We start from the raw sequence: 16,224 nt of genomic DNA on the forward strand, positions 1-16,224 counted from the left end.
TTTACCTTTGCATCCTGCTTCTAGAGTTGCCTCCCACATCTATGTTCCAGCAGTCATCATCCCTGAAGGACATTCACTAATACTCTTATATTTAATACTAAAGGCCACGTCCTTCCAGAGTTTTACCAGCATGAACAATTCTCCTCGAACGCATACAGAAATGCCCACTTAAAAACACTTTGTGAAAGAAAGCAATTCAGAACATTAAGTTCTTAATTTGTTCAATTGGATGCCCATATGATATGAATCAGACAGATCACCTGATTCATGCACAGGACTGATGGAGTATATTAAAGAAAAAAATGCAGAAATCTACATGAATTACAACTTTTGGTTGAATCATATATTAATCATACAGAAGAAACTAAAAATCTCTACTTACATTAAAAAAGGGTGGAAATAAACACACTCCAGCACTTTTCCTACTAAAGAATATTGCACATTCCAATAAAGTTGCACAAATTACTGGCTTTTTATAAAGACCATATATGAGGTATTAGTCTATTAATAAATAAAGAAGAACATGGAAAAGGAAAAGCACTTAACATAATGCAACAATCCATTCCAAGTATTTAGTGAGTGAAAACTGAATAAGCAATACTATGTACCCCTTGGGGAAGGTTACTTAGCAAATAGGCAGCTTTCAATATTCATCCAAGAAGTGAAGGGTTAAATCTCTTTTGGTAAGGATTTTAAGAACTCGAAGTCTACGTAGAACACTGCTGTTTAAAATGCTCATTTTGCTCATGCAATCAATCTGAAAGGCAAATTTTTATCGCGTAATTCTACAGAGATGGTAATATGTGGGTGACAGTAATCTTATTAAAGGGAAGCAATTTACAATCATAAACCTGTACTACTAGTTAAGAAATAAATGGAATTTTTGGGTTGACATCAGTTAGAATATTCAGGGTTTTCTTGTTTGCTTTCTTTTGTAGTTTTAAATCATTTATACAGGTCATTCATCTCCATGGTGCTGAAAACTTATGCCCATTTAGTACTGTCCCTATTAGCAGACTGCAGCACCACAAGGCATCAGGTAAATACAATTGTAATTTCCACTTGTACTATGTGTTTATGCTAAAAATTCACCTTTCAAATCACAGTGCTGAAAAATTCCTGATGACAGGTAATAAATCTGTCAATCAAAACAATCTATTTTTTATTTAGGCCCTTCCAGAAACACTAGAAATCTGTAGGCAAGCTTGTCTTGTTAAAGTTCACAAAAACACATAGGAGTATTTAAGTTCAATAAACTGAGCTACAGAAACAACACTGCACACATGGTAATGTAATAGGCATAAAACAAAGAGTGTTTTCGGTGTGCTCTTCCAAACCTGTTTGAAAGATATTTGTATGTTGGAAGGAAAACAAACAAACAAACAAACAAACAAGGCTTTGTGTGCACACAAGCTTATATGCACAAATATCCCTTAAATCTGGGGTTATTCAAATCCTAAAATCTTTCAGGCCAATGAAAGGCTATTTGTAAATAAAAGTAAATGACTACATCACTCTCCTAAGCGAAGCACAATCTTAACATTCTCTCTTGTTATTTTCCAGCTTTAGAAAGTATTTTTTTTCATTAATACATTTGCAATGCTGGACAAAGAGTAAAAAAGACCCAGGTAAGTCATATTTCTGCCACTATTTTGTGTAAATTATCTAACTTGCACAGTAAGTCCTTATCAGGTAAAAACTGCGAGTGCAAACTTGGAAAGATGTGATAAAAAAAGAAAAGCAGCACTTCAAAATTAAAGTATCATCTCCTCTGCTGCAATCCACACACCAGTAACTTAAAGTCCTGAATTGGCATATATGAAAAAAATATATTTCTGAAATTAAAAATACTTGTGTTGAAGTTCAAAATTACAGAATTTACTAAACTCAAATCCATAGCATTTTCTGTCCTGTGAGATTATTTCTCTCCCATTTTAAGTACTTACTGAGACATTTACTTCCCAAATATACGTTGTTTCTATTCTGAAGATTAGTTTCATCTACAATTTCTTTATTGCAGTTAAGTGTTTTTTAGAACAGTTAAGATTTTTTTTTTCCAAGTTAGGACAAAGTTAAGAAAGATCATGAAGATGTTGGAAGAAGAGATGAAAAGAAAGGAAACACTATTGTCCTGAACAGTCTGTGTACGTGGTCACCATGTTTCCTCGTCGCTGAGTGACAGTCCTGCAGTGCTTGCTGGATCCGTGAAACCTGGCATCAGTTCGCACGGCGTGCCGGTGTGCATTTTCAAAGTCACTAAACGAAAACATTTTTTCCATGTTCTCAAACACATCATCAAACAGTCCACCTCCAAAGGAGAACTCTTGGAAAGAACGTCTTTGCCGGTTGTGAGCTTCCCGATGACTCTGGAAGTGATTTTCAAAGTGCTTTTTTGACCGTGAGTTTTGACTGAAGAGATCAAAGTCTTTGAACAGATCGTCAAAGTTGAAATTAAATGACTGACGGTATGGGCTTCCATTATTCCCTTGTCCTCCATGACGGCCAAACTGATCATATTCTCTTCGTTTGTTCTCATCTGATAATGTTTCATATGCTATTTCCAGAAAAAAAAAAAGAAAAAAGAAAAAAGTTTATTTACATTCCCAATTAAAAAAAAACAACAAAACAAAAGACTGAAGGAGAGAGGATGAGTTAGGAAATCTATGCAACAAATGCCTGCATTCCTACAGAAGGCAGAAACACAGTGCAGTGTCTGGAAAACTATTTTCCAGCCAGGAAGTTCTAGTACACTGCAGTTACAACTAAGCAATAAGACAAACATCAAGGAGATAAAGGGAATTAATTTCCCCCATGTCCAAATATTCACTTTTTCAAAAGTTCACCAATAAACCCAGATTTTGTGATTGGATATAAATGAAATAGAACAGTTTCCATTCAGTCTTGGGTCCAGAACTATGGTTATTGGTGCTCTATGGCAGATAATATACCCATTCTGGTAACATTAAGTATTTTGAATGCTTCCATTTTCTCATCCATCAAAGGCTGTCAATTACTTCATATACTTCAACACTTAAAGAGTTCCCAGTTCCTCCTGTAATCAGTGCTGACAGCTGCAGTAAATAAGACCCCTCCTCCTCTTTATCTTCCAAATAAGAACTTTTTCAAAAGAACTCTTCCGCAGGCAAGAAGGTAAACCCCAGAAATCTCTTATTAGCTTAGTCAGGAGTACTACAAACACAGATGTCTGTTATAAGAGAGTCTACGGGGAGCAGAAATGAGAACAGCTTATCTTTTAGCAAGTCTTTTTCTATTCTTGATTATTTGCTTCCACCATTATATTTTATCACTAAACACTTACGAATGATGTATTCCTAGGATCCCAGGATAATTCAGGTTGGACGTGACCTCAGAAGGTCTCATCTCCAGCCACTTGCTCAAAGTAAGGTCATTTATGAGATCAGACTTGGTTATTCAGGGCTTTACCCATTCATGCCTGAAAAATCTCCAAGGCTGGAGACTGCACAACCTTTCTAAGCAACCTGTTCCAATGCTGGCCTATCCTCAAGGTGAAAAAGTTTTTGCTTATAACCACTCTGAACTTCCTGCACCTGTTGTCTCTTGTGCTCCCACCATGAACCACTGAAGCACCCTGCTGTGTTCTTAATCTCCCCCCAGTTACTGGAACATTGCTATTAGGTCCCCCTGAAGACCTAGTAATCCTGAGCTGGATCTTACTAGGCAGATCAAAAGACAAGAATTAACCTCCTAGGGCTACAGTTGTCCTACAACCAGGTATTTTTTGTGACTAGACACATAAGCCAAACAGCCTAAAAACCAGCAACAAACAAGCTGTGTAAAAGGCCTGTCTACATGCAAAGTCACAGAAACAAATCAGATACCGATGCTGGACATTTGACAGCACAGTAGAATCAGGAAAACACAACACTTTTTACTTCTTATTCAGCAAATACAGAATATATGTAAGTTGCCACATTTGCTCACAGATGCAAGCTGTTAAGACTAAGGTTAGCATATATTACCTTCAGCAATTTCTCTAAATTTTGCTTCTGCACCAGGACTCTTATTTTTGTCTGGGTGGTATTTCATAGCCAACTTGTGAAACGCCTTCTTGATCTGGCGGTCAGATGCAGTTTTTGGAACTCCTAAGATATCATAATAGCTTTCTGTAGCCAGTATTAATTCAGTTATCATTAAAATGCAGAGAGCAAACGTGAAGACAGACTGTGTAGTGGCCATTTCTCTAGTTCCTAGAAAGAGAAAGAAATATACTTGAAGAGCAAGTTAATTCACATTCCACAATAATTTAAAGGTGCAACTATAAGCTGGGAGAAAACCTGCACGTTCCATAAGTCACTCAGTGACAGACATGTAAACATGCTGTTACACACATTAACCTCCATTCCTCTGGTTTCATAATCACAGAACATGTAAATGAAAATACTGTAAATTCACTTTTCACATGCATAACAAGCACACTTCAGTGTTCACTTTTGTTTTACACCTACTGTTAAGCGTACATTCTCCCACCAAGCTGTTGAAGTAAATATATAATATATTTCACTGTATCAAACAGTTCATACTGGAATACCTGAATTAGCTTTAAACTAATCCTCAGATTTTAGCACCATAAATGCAGCAGCTCTATCAAACAACAAAAAAAAAAAAACCAACCAACCAAACCTCAATACTGGAAAACCAATTCAATGATTATCTTGTGCAATAATATGAACCTAAAAACACAAGTAGTCTAGAGATCAACTGTGAGGTGCAGGAAGACAAGACTATCAAGACACTCATGCTCAGCTTCAGAAGGTCATTTAAATGACCTAAGGTGACCATGATAAAGAATAAAACCCTCACGTAGAGTACAGAGGTCAGTCAAGTAGGCACATTTACTTTACAATGGGCTAGGCTTAGCTTACTTTCATATTAGATTATACTATAAATAAAAACACCTACCATTTCTTTGATATCACAGAATTCATCTGATAAATAGCACTGCATATAAGGGTTTACATATGACACTCTCAATGGCTGAACTGAACTAAAAAAGTTTTCTAGACAAGACAAGCAGCTTCAACAGCAATTAAAAGTTATAACTATTTTCTTCAGCAATGTATTGGCAAAAAAGTTACAGTGCTATAAATAAGATATAAGAAAAATCAGTTCCACGTAGCCACATGATCTTTTATGCCTTTTATGAAGGACCGGTTGAGCTCTTCCTACCATAAGGAAAGATCAAACAAATTATTTTCCAAAACTCAGAGAATAGAAATATAAAAGTTTGAAGACAGAACACTGGCTGTCACCTGGCCAGCAGGATGTGCGACGAGGCCCTGAACGTACCAGAAGTAACACATCTCCCTCACCAGATTACACTGATTATTTGTGTACCGTAAATACAAACTAAAGAAATGAATGGCATTACTTTTCTGAAAGTTGAATAAATTAACCTCACAGTCCAAGCACCATTAAAGTCAGAATACTTTTAGACTCTGTGTTGCCCAACTATTTTTCACCCAGAGTTCTAACCCTTTGAATACCAGGCACACAAGACAATTAAATCTTTAACAGGAAGGTCTATATCCTCTAAAGAAAATTAACATCCAAGAACTAAAAATGGAAAAAAATACCACTTCTAATAAGTAGGTCAGGGGGCTAAAATGAACATTGTGAGGCAAGAGCAAGAAGCTCATAAGTACCCATGACCCCCTAAGCATTTATTTGGCTAGCAGCCTGCATGGTAGCAAGTGTTAAGGAGCAGCAGTTGAAATAAACTGTATTTCAATCAGCGTATTTTGATACCAAATGAACAGCTACCTTCAATATTCTTCGTGCATGATACCAGGCATATTTTTAGCTCAAGCCTTTCCAAGGCTTTTCCATGTGCCTTCTCTCACCATTTCGCTAACCTGAAACTTTGCCACTTGGACACTAAGAACCCTGTATGTTTACACCCTTTCACACTTCTGGGGCTTTCTTCCTGTCTCTGCTTTATAGATATTGATTTATGCCTTCATCTCACATGTGAGATTGTTTTTATTTAACTTCATTTCCCCACACCTGCATCATGCTTGTATAATCACCTGCTGCATTCTCCTAAGGCTAAACCCCCCACTTCTCCTATTAAACACTGAAAAGAGCTAAAAAGAGCAGCTGATGCCCATTATTGAGCCAAATCCTCTTTTACAACCCCCAAGAGCTGAAGAACCTCAAGTCACTGGTTTGAAAGTTGTTTTTTTTTCCCAACCTTCTCCGCATCTATTATTCCTGATAATTAATTACACCTAAGTTTGCCCTTTTCTGCACTTTTACACTAGGATTTCTGTAATGCAGTTCTATGATATACTGCCCCTAGTTTTATTTGGATTTCTAAAGCATATTTAAAAAAAAAAATCAGTAATTCAGTTTCACTGGTTTGTTGTTTGTTTGGTTGACTTTTTTAAATAATGTAAACAGATTTAATGCTGCCCTTGAACAACTCAGGAAAACTCGAGTAAAAGGAAGTGTAAATGAAAAGCAAATATAACCAAAATTCCAATAAAAGCAGCATTTTAAACTTATAAGGGTATCAGGAAGAAATAGTAAGACACTATAATTAATTATTCAATTTACTTTTAAGAAAATAAGTATCTCATATGCTGTCAGCATCTTAGCATTGCTACTGTTCACATGCTAAATGCCTAACCTCCATCCCACCTCCCCTACTTTCACAACCCCTTTCAAAATAAAGTCTCTTTAAACTCTTGTATTACTTCTGTCTCTTCGCCCTCAGTTTCTCAACAGAAAAGGGCAGTGTTTAACTTCCCAGGCTACGCACAGTAGTTGCTTAAAACATTCCAGAATGTATTAAGTTCTATATAATTCCTGACAATAAGCTCATGTCACTACAGTCTTTCCTAGCAACTATGACAAACTCCATTTTATTTAGGCACATCTATCAATAAAGTTAGAGATTTTATTAATACAGGTTAACTACTTAACGCTGTTAGGTAAGAAGTTACAGATCTCAATTGGTATTCAGCTTGGTATAAGAGGTATAGTGTCTAATATTTATCAGAAGTATCACAGTTCTTCATCAGTTTTTCAATATTATGAATAGCTACACGATGAATTGATGTTTAATGATGATACACCTGGAAGAAAATATGTCACACATAGAAAATAAGGATCCACTTCCATCTGGCAATGCAAATGCCCCATTCCACTCCTCTCTGAAAGTAATTAGCAGATGCTAGGTAAATGCTTATATTCATGAAGTCTTACGTACTCAGAAAACCCACAGTCACTATTACTCTGACCACAGGAACTGTGATACCCTACCTAGTGGAGCCCTAATGTCACAATTATTTTCACAAACAATTTATTGGAACTAAGAAAGTTACTAAAGCCTTCCACTGGTTCTCATATATATAAACCCAATGAGTAAGCAAATCGCCAAGTACACAGCCACCTACATGAAAGGCTGTTAAACATCATGGCTTGTACTTTTCCTGACCTCTCCTCCACTGACCCGAAAGCAAAAGTAGAAGGCTCCCGAGTCTTGCTCTGGAAACGAAACGGAGCCTTCCCCGGCATCATCCTCCCTCACCAGACCTAAAGAACCTCACTAGCGCCGAGCCAACATAGCGAGGCCGAGCCAGGGCTCGGCACACGACACCAGCGACACTGAACGACACTGACCCACCTCCCAGTCAGGCAGGCTTGGGCAAGACCACAGCAAATGGGCCCACGGAGAAGCGAGACCCCGGAGATCAAATACACCCACCAACTCCCAGTATCCTCAACTCCCTCCCCCAGCCGCTCGGCGCACCCGCACCTCTCGGGCCCCTCCGCCTTCCCTCCAGCACCCCCGTGCCTTCCCCAAGCCCTCCCGCAGCGGCCGCCCCGGTCCCCACCGGAGGCGGTCCGGGTCCCGCCGCACCGCTCACCTCAGAGCGCGCTCAGCACCGCCGGCGAGCCCGCTGCCCCTCGGCGGACCGCCCGCCACTCCCGCCCAGCGCACGAAAGCGCGCGCGCGCAGACCTTCCCCCGCGCCCCGACAGCGATTCCTACACGAAGCGCTACGCCATTGGCTGCTCAGCCCCACGTGACTCACCACAGGCCGGCGCCGCCACTGGGAGGAACCTCTTCCCCTGACGGGAGGGGCGGTGGGAGGGGTTATTGCCGCTGTTCTCGGGACTCCTCCCTCCGCCCCCATCCTGCCTGGATGGTTCCGCCCGGGTCTTGGGGCGCTCTGCTCCGCTATGCCGCGGTACTGCGCTGCGTCCACCTGCAAGAACCGGGGAGGGCAGAGCGCCAGGGATCGGAGCAAGCTCAGCTTCTACCCGTGAGTGCCTGCGAAGCGGTGTGAGGGCTGGCCCCGGGCCTGCTGAACGCCATAAGGGGCAGTCCTCGGGTGAGGCGGGGCCCTCAGGAGCCGGGGTGAGCAGTGGGTAAATGACCGAGAAGTAACTCAGGGGCTGGCGGTCGCCTCTGAGCCCTGCTTGGTGCTCTCGTCTCTGGGGAGGAGGAGAAGGCGTAGGACAAAGTGGTCGACAGGTTGAGCATTTAACTGCCCCCCACGAAAGCTGCCAGCACTTCTGGTGGCAGGGGGGATGCAACAGCATGGAAAGGCTCTTGAATAGTGCGAGTATCTGGGAACTGAAAACTGAAGAGATTCGACATTCGCGCTTATAATCGTGAGGCTGTTTAGTGTTAGAGCTAAGTAGCACCGGGTACACTGGTTTTCTGAAGTGTGGCTGCCTTTGTGGTAGGGGTGTTTCAGCAGGGCAGGCATTAGTGGAAGTGTTGGCTTAATGCTAAGGCAGCCGGGTATCCTGCGTCTAACAGCTTGAAAGCCAAGCTAAGGACCCTGCAGAGTAGGAAAGTAAACATACATTGGTTCTTTGAATTTAGATATTCCCACTAGGATTATTATCTTGCAAACAGCGGTATTGCTGGGCTGTTTAGAGGCTCCTAACTAGCTTGGTTGCTAAAAAGCAGTTTACGGTGGCTGAATGGTACTATCCAGCCACCTAATTGATTAGTCACCATTCCAGGCCCCTAGTAACCGGTGTACAGCTGCAGTTACGTGGCTGTTGTTTCCCAGATCCTGAGACCCAGAGTAGTGAGTTAAAAACTGTTTCCCAAACTTAAGAGGAGCACAGTGCAAGTAGCTAAATATTGAAGTGTTTCTGTTGAACAAAAGTGTGATGAGAATTTGTCAACAAAAGGGGTTTTTCTAGCATTTAAGAAAAAATGGAATAAGTTTCACGACTAGCCTCAAAATCTGTTTTAATAAAGTTTAGACCTCAAGCCTTTTGTTTCAGTTTTGTCTCAGTTGCTAAGTAGTCAATGTTATGCCATCATCAGGAAGGCTGTGCAGGAAGACTGCTTTGAAACGGATTTTAGCTTAGATTGAAGAAAAAACTCTTTTTCCTGTTAAGTCTCTTAATATGTGATTCATTCTAAGACAACCATGAAAATGAGGGGAAATAGTTTTAGATAATGTGAGTGCCACATGGATGATCAAAACACATTTACGTGCTAATACATATTTATATGCAGATGTATGGCATCAGTGTAAAGATGACTGCAAAACCACAGCTGTTTCATCTAGCCATTGAATTGTGCTGCTGTGGTCCTGAAGAAGGGGTGCTGAGATTTGATTTATGGAGATCTCTACATTACAACTGATACTGATATGAATTGCAAGTTTTATTGCCTTCCCTCTTACCACCCCAAAGAAGTCCTCTGCAGCTCTGTGGTTTTGGGTCTGAGCCCCTTCTGAACTTTCTAACTGTGACGTAATCTCATGCCCTTCTTTGGTTTATTTCTTCGCCGCTCTGAGTTGTGCAGTGGTGGCAGTTTACTGGATAAATTCTGTCTACTTCCCATTTTACTTTTTTTTTGTGCCTTGTTTACACCAAAGAGCAGATTCTGTTGATGCGTGAGGGGGTATTGAAGCAGGAGCAGGTTTTGACGAAGTCGCCCTGAAGCTAAAATAATGATTTTTGCAATGAGCCATTGTCTCTCACTACAGGTAATTTTGTTTCTCGTGTGAAGCTGACTGACTTGGGAAAGCAGTGAGTGCTGCATTGCCAGAGTAATGGCAGTAGAAGTAAATGTTCTCAAGACCTTGTGGAGAGGGTTTATTTGGTGACATGATCTTCGATCAAAAGAAGACATCTCTTACAGAGCCTTTTTGGACCTCTGTATAGTAACATCCCAGGCTAAGCTACGTTACTCATGGGGCATGCCTTGTAACGTATGCAGTGTTGCTATTGCCTGTACATGATCTAAGGAGGCAGGATTTGGAAAACCAGAACCTCTGAGCTGTCCTTCAGAGGTTATTGTGTTCGTGCCAGCAGTAATCCTTGCATTCTTGCAGATGCTCAGAGCCAGAGGCATGAAAAGCTTCCTCTGTTTCGTTGGTAACTTGAAAACTCAAATGGCAATAAATTCAAAAGATTGGGGAAGGGGTAAAGACATGCACATTTATCCTCTAAATCTCAGGTGTCTTTCTGTCAAAATCAGCCAAGTTTGTAGTTTTGGAGCACTGTGGGCCTATGTGAGAGTGTCATTGCCATGTGTTGCTTTTGGAGGAAACCTGCAGCTTCAGGGATTTGAGAGGATCTAGGGCTTGTCAAGAAGCTGCCTGACTAACTGGTGCTTTTCGTAGGATTGGAGTGACACAGCGCTCCAGTCTCTCTCCCCAGCCTCTGTTGTATGGGAATACCTCACTGCAGAGCTGATTTTTTTTTGGTGTGTGTGTGTGCATTAGAGTTCCATAAATGCATGGTAATACGCATAATCAAAATAAATCATTGGTAATTGAAAGGAAAAAAAGAGTTAAGGGAAGAGAAATTGAGCTAAAATGCTCCACTTCCATTTTTTACATGGTAGAGTTAAAATAAACTTGATGTGCAGCAGAGAAATCTGTAAGCAGATTTCAAATGCCCTGATATCTGCCTGGGAAGAGAAGAGAGCCAAGAGTGGTCTCAATGCTTATGTTACTATTGCTACAACTGCTTCACTGTACATGCATCATAGTGAGCATTTAACTTCTTTTTGTGTATTGTGATTCACTGAGTAAATTACACATCTCTGCCCATTTTCTTTTAATTTAGTTCTCTTTCCCATGTCAGTGTTTGACCTTTTGAGTATATTTTCAAAATCAATTTTTTTTTATCTCTGAGCATGCATACTCTTCATTTTCCTTTTCAAGTAGGTTAGATGGTTGTAAAGTTAGTTACGGATTATATAATATCGTGTGGGCTCTCAATACTGTACAAAAGCTTACTTGCTGAAACACAAGATACAGAAATGCATTGCATTTGTGCGTATTTACTATTTGAGCAGAAATTAAATCTAGCACTGGAAATATTCACATACTTCAGATTATCTGATAATTTGGATATGACTTGTATTATAGCAACAAAAGGTTTTGTTACCACTTGTGTCAAGTAAGAAAAAAAAAAAAGCCCCACAAATACTATTTATAAAATGAAAGTCAGACCTGACTTTTTTTAAATGAAGACAGTGTGTTTCATCTTGCTTCAGCAGAACTTTCTGAGCAAGTGCTGTAGGATCAAACCTTCCAAAACATCTTGGCCGTGGGTTCTGAAACCTCAGCTAGCAGAAATCAACAGAAATTCTGCTGCTGAACTCTGAAGTAAATATACAACTAGGAATAACTCGGGTAATTATTGGATTAACATAGAAGTGGCATCCTGATTAGCATGCCATATTTAAATTCTTTTTCAAAAGGCTTATTTTTATATTTTTGTAAGGAAAGGCTACCTTGTAAGGAATGATGAGGTATTCTTTATTTGGAAAGAATAAAGAAACAACAATAATGTTTTTAATTTTTGTTCATTTGTTTCAATTGCTTTGAAAAAGGTTTCCACTTCATGATAAAGAGAGACTTGAGAAATGGTTGCGGAATATGAAACGAGATACGTGGACTCCAAGTAAGCACCAACTTCTGTGCAGCGATCATTTCACCCCCGATTCCCTTGATGTGCGATGGGGTATACGCTACTTGAAGCATACTGCCGTACCAACAATTTTCTCTTCCCCAGAAGATGAGGTAACGTATTCCTATCTTTTTGAAATTGTAGTACAAAGCTTATCAACTATTGATGCCATACAGGTGTTCTCATTATCTGTACTATATTCATATTTTATTTAAAAATAAGATTCACATCCATTTTCAAGATATCCAATTAATTGGATGATAATATTTTTTGGTTGCCAGTTACTTTTTTCTTTTCCATTATTATCTGTTTCTTTAGCCTGGCCTCTTGGTTTGTTTCTCTCCCCTACCACCTTTCTGTTTGTTGTTTGGATTTAGGTTTTTTGGGGGTTTTGTTTTGGGTTGTTGTTGGTTGGTTTTTTTTCCTTTCTCCTGTTTTGGTGTAGGTATTTCTTGTTGGGTGTTTGTTTTCTTTCTTTCCCTCTTCATGACTGTGGTGCACCTGGACACCAGGTGCCATCAAAGTCATTCAACCACTTCCCTCCTCAGCTGGATAAGTGAGGAAAAATGTAACAAAAGGCTTGTGGGTTGAGATGAGGGCAGGGAGAGATCACTCACCAGATACTGTTATGGGCAAAACAGACTTGGCTTGGGAAAAATTAATTTATTACAGATTGGTAATAAATGGAGCACCTCCTCCTGCACTGACCTTGGTTTCTGTAGAGATATTTCTCCCATATATTCTCACTCCTCTTTTCAGCTGCAGGTGGTTGCAAGGGGTTTTTTCCCCCTTCTTAGCTGTGTTTTCACAGGGGGACTACCACCATTACTGATGAGCTTAGCGCTGCCTAGAAATGGGTCCATCTCAGAGCTGGCGACAGAAGCCATCCCTGTAGCCCCCACTACCAAAACCTTGATGCACAAACCCAGTACACTGGCATGAGCAAAGTTGAAGTTACTCCTTGTCCTTTTTTATTCTGGTCATTTGGGGGTTTTTGTTTTAGTACCAAGGCCTAACAGGAGTACAAGTTCGGCAGCTTGGACTCTTCATAATGAAGCTTATTAGAAAAAAAACCCTAAGACACTGTTAGTTTATTTTTTGTTTTTGTTTCACATACTAAAAAGCTCTTTTGGATACTGATCTGAAATCTAATCATGTGGTGATGTAGTTTATGGGGGGGAGAGAGGAGCGGAAATAAGGTGGCTGAAAAAAGATAAGATTCAAACCACCCCTCTTCTGTAAAAATTGATCCTTCTGCTAAGATTTCTATCCATAAAAAAAAAAAGTTCTCTTTCTTTTTCATGAAGTGCAGGGTTTAGTTGTGAGCATTTCACTGCTTATTTAAAAATCAGCTTGTGGTGTTGTACGTCAGTGTTTTTCACTATTGTGCAAGCCTGTGTTCATGATCTTTTTTTTTGTTGTTGTCAAGTTCTCTTTGGGTTAGACTGAATGACTAAAAATTTGCTATATCCTTCTAAAACAACATTGTTGCATCTTTAATGCAAAAATCTTGTACTGTGCATATTTTATATGCGTATATTTAATAGAATGTTTCAGGTGGTAATAGGAGATGCTTGCCAGTCTTTGTCAGACACATTTGCATAGACAGCTGTTTTCAAGTGCTTTTAAAATAATGATGACTCCTATAAACCAGTAAAGTTCCTTAAAAGTTTGGAAAAAAAAGTATTATTTCCTTTAGAGCTTTAATATAGTATTTTAACATCTAGGACCTGAAGCAAAAGTTGTGGAAGGTGCTTACATGAGTTTTTGGGTCTCTTGTATAAGTTTTAAACAGTGCTCATCTGAATTACTCCTTATGCAGTGCCATGCTATAGAATGAGATTTGCCCAATTTTTTTATGCTCAAGTGAATTCCTAGTTACAAGCTGTTATTTTTTGTGTTATTTTTACTCTAGGAAAAAGATTCTTCTTGGAAAAGCCCACAGGAGAGAAAGAAAGAAGACCCAGAAGAAACAAATAATAATGTAGTGTCAGAGAAAGCATTTGTACTACTTAAACCTTGTACACCAAAGAAAAATCCTGTGCTTGCAGAAAATGTAGATGAAAAGGCAGTAGTTTGTTCAACTGCATTGCGTAAACCTTTACAAATTCAAAAACTGCAACTTCAAAATGGAGAAGACTTTCAGGCAGACAGTGTTGTTCTTGATAGTTCATCTACACATCATATACATCAACCTGATCCTGTTCTAATGGCAGCAGCAGTTCAGAGCATGGAAGCTACCAGTGTTCATACTTCTGTAGAGGATCCAGCAGGCTGTGCAGCTACAGTGCTGCAATTTACAGACCCTGACTACTTGAACTCATCTCTGAAAAATGCTTTAGGTTCAATTACTGACTATGCAATTGAAAATCCTAACTCTCATATTGTAGGATGCTCTGTTGAAGTACAGCCAACATCTGAAAGCACAATTTTACTGAGTACAGTGACACAAACTATTGAACAGTTCAATGGAAGTGAAGAATCTGTCATTGCTATTATTGTGCCAGCTGAGAGTTCAGAAGAGCCTGAAATGGTGAATAGTTCTTTTCTGCCTATTAAGCCAGAGTTACTTGACATAGAGGAGACAGAAACAGATGCATCTGTGTGTATGAATGCATATAGTGGTAATGAAGTGTTACAAAATGAGCATTCATACTGCAAACAAGACATAGACAGAGATCTCCTGTGGCAAAAAATTTCAAAGCTTCACTCTAAGATAACCCTTCTTGAAATGCAGGAGGTAGAAACTTTGGGGAGACTGAGGTCCTTGGAAGCTCTTGTTGGACAGCTGAAGCAAGAAAACCTGCTTTCTGAAGAAAAGCTGGGGATTGTAGAAAACTGCTTTACAACACTTGAAGTGACGGTGTTACAGTAAAGGCTTTCAATGATTGTTCTAAAGTATCTTTTTAGCCGCTTTGACCTTTTGGATAAATTTAAAGCTTTTTTTCATTCATGGTATTTTAAGCATCTGATGCAAATTATGTGAATAGCAAATATTCCTTAAAATGTTACATCAACCACTGTCAGAACTGTGTAATAGAATATTGCCTGTAAAACATGACTTGCAAGTAAGCTTTAGAAAAGTATTAAGCCTGTTAAAGTTTTATTAAGAAATATATGAATCAAATAAAGATTAACTTAAACCTTTCTAGCTGCTGGCTTCTCTGAAACATGCAACTCTGGCATTTGCTGTAGTAGTAGAATGGACAGAATAAGAGTGTAGGATGGACAACTGTAAAACTGTTGTTTAAAGAAAAAAAAAGTGTTCCATTTCTCTTCCGAGTAAGGAGTTAAATAATAGTCATTGTCCAGAGAGGCCACAATTGCTGTGTAATTTTCTGTTCAACTAACATATGTTCTGATAGTTTGTTGTATACTTTGACCTTATTAAAATTGTTTCTGCAACAAAAGGTGTTTCATTTAGTTCTGGAAACAAAAATTCTTTAAGAATATTGTTACAGTGATCAGGTCCATCTCCTTTTTGAGGAGTGGCATTATTCAGCTCAAGTGGAAACAACAATCTTAAATAGTGTTATTTTTGTTGGTTAATAAAAAAAAAGATCTAACTATTCTGTGACTGCTACCTGCTCAGCATTGCTCGTCTTAACAGTCTGTAGGTGGGTAATGCATATACCCTTAACCATACACTGGGGGGAAAAAATGCTTTGTGAGGCAAATTGCTAGGGAAAGTAACAGAATATGGCTCATTATTTTTCTATATCTGACTTTTCAAGAAATCTTAGAATCATAGAAAAGTTTGGGTTGGAAGGGAGCTTAAAGATCATCTGGTTCCACACACCCCTCTTTTGCCCCTCCACAGGAAAGGACGCCTTCCACTAGATCAGATTGCTTAAAGCCCCATCCAACTTGGCCTTGAAAGCTGCCAGGGATGGAGCAGCCAATGCTTCTCTGGGCAATGTGTTCCAGTGTTTCACCACTCTCCTAGAGAATTCTTTCCTAATACCTAATCTAAGTTTTTAAGCTTGAAGCCATTACCCCTTGTCATGCTTCTGCATGTCCTTCTAAAAAGTCCCTTACCGGTTTTTTTGTATGCTCACTGTAAATACTGGAAGACTCTGACAATGTCTTCCCTGAGCTCTCTACAGGCTGAACAAGCCAAACTCTTGGCCTGTCTTCATAGGAGAGATGCTCCAGCCCTCTGATCATCCTTGTGGTCCTTTTCTGGACTTGCCTTTTCTCGAATTACCAGACTAGAAATCCATTCCCCTGTGTTGATTTAATTAACTAGTTCCTAGTGCAGAGGATGCCACTACAGTAGAAA

At 39.5% G+C, this 16,224-nt stretch overlaps 2 protein-coding genes across 3 annotated transcripts in view; one reads left to right on the forward strand and one right to left on the reverse strand.

Moving 5' to 3' along the window:
• Positions 1–321: 321 nt before the first annotated feature.
• Positions 322–16,224, reverse strand: part of DNAJB9 (DnaJ heat shock protein family (Hsp40) member B9) — a 145,167-nt gene continuing 129,264 nt past the window's right edge. Inside the window, exons 1-4 of one of the 2 annotated variants that reach the window (XM_061467769.1) lie at positions 5,292–5,373; positions 4,663–4,712; positions 4,002–4,229; positions 322–2,554 (exon numbers count right to left, since the gene is read on the reverse strand). In XM_061467769.1, coding sequence (XP_061323753.1) covers positions 2,124–2,554; positions 4,002–4,218 — 648 coding nt within the window. In that variant the 5' untranslated portion in view covers positions 4,219–4,229; positions 4,663–4,712; positions 5,292–5,373 and the 3' untranslated portion in view covers positions 322–2,123. Of the gene's footprint in view, positions 2,555–4,001; positions 4,251–4,662; positions 4,713–5,291; positions 5,374–16,224 lie in introns of those variants that run through there. The other variant, XM_061467770.1, reaches the window with a different exon arrangement.
• Positions 8,179–15,365, forward strand: THAP5 (THAP domain containing 5). The gene is made up of 3 exons (XM_061467730.1): positions 8,179–8,311; positions 11,866–12,055; positions 13,858–15,365. Exons 1-3 carry the CDS (start codon positions 8,229–8,231, stop codon positions 14,815–14,817), a joined length of 1,233 nt encoding a protein of 410 aa, XP_061323714.1. The 5' UTR covers positions 8,179–8,228; the 3' UTR covers positions 14,818–15,365.

The sequence above is a fragment of the Pezoporus flaviventris genome, unplaced genomic scaffold (genome assembly GCF_033815535.1).
Source record: "Pezoporus flaviventris isolate CSIRO_AGI_PZ_B2104156 unplaced genomic scaffold, CSIRO_AGI_Pfla_v1 ptg000045l, whole genome shotgun sequence".
Classification (NCBI taxonomy): Eukaryota; Metazoa; Chordata; class Aves; order Psittaciformes; family Psittacidae; genus Pezoporus; species Pezoporus flaviventris.

Coding starts and splice junctions, on each gene's coding strand:
- THAP5 (XM_061467730.1), top strand. CDS start 8,229: ATGCCGCGGTACTGCGCTGCGTCCACCTGCAAGAACCGGGGAGGGCAG. Junction 8,312..11,865: donor AGCAAGCTCAGCTTCTACCC/GTGAGTGCCTGC, acceptor GCTTTGAAAAAG/GTTTCCACTTCATGATAAAG. Junction 12,056..13,857: donor TCTCTTCCCCAGAAGATGAG/GTAACGTATTCC, acceptor TTTTTACTCTAG/GAAAAAGATTCTTCTTGGAA.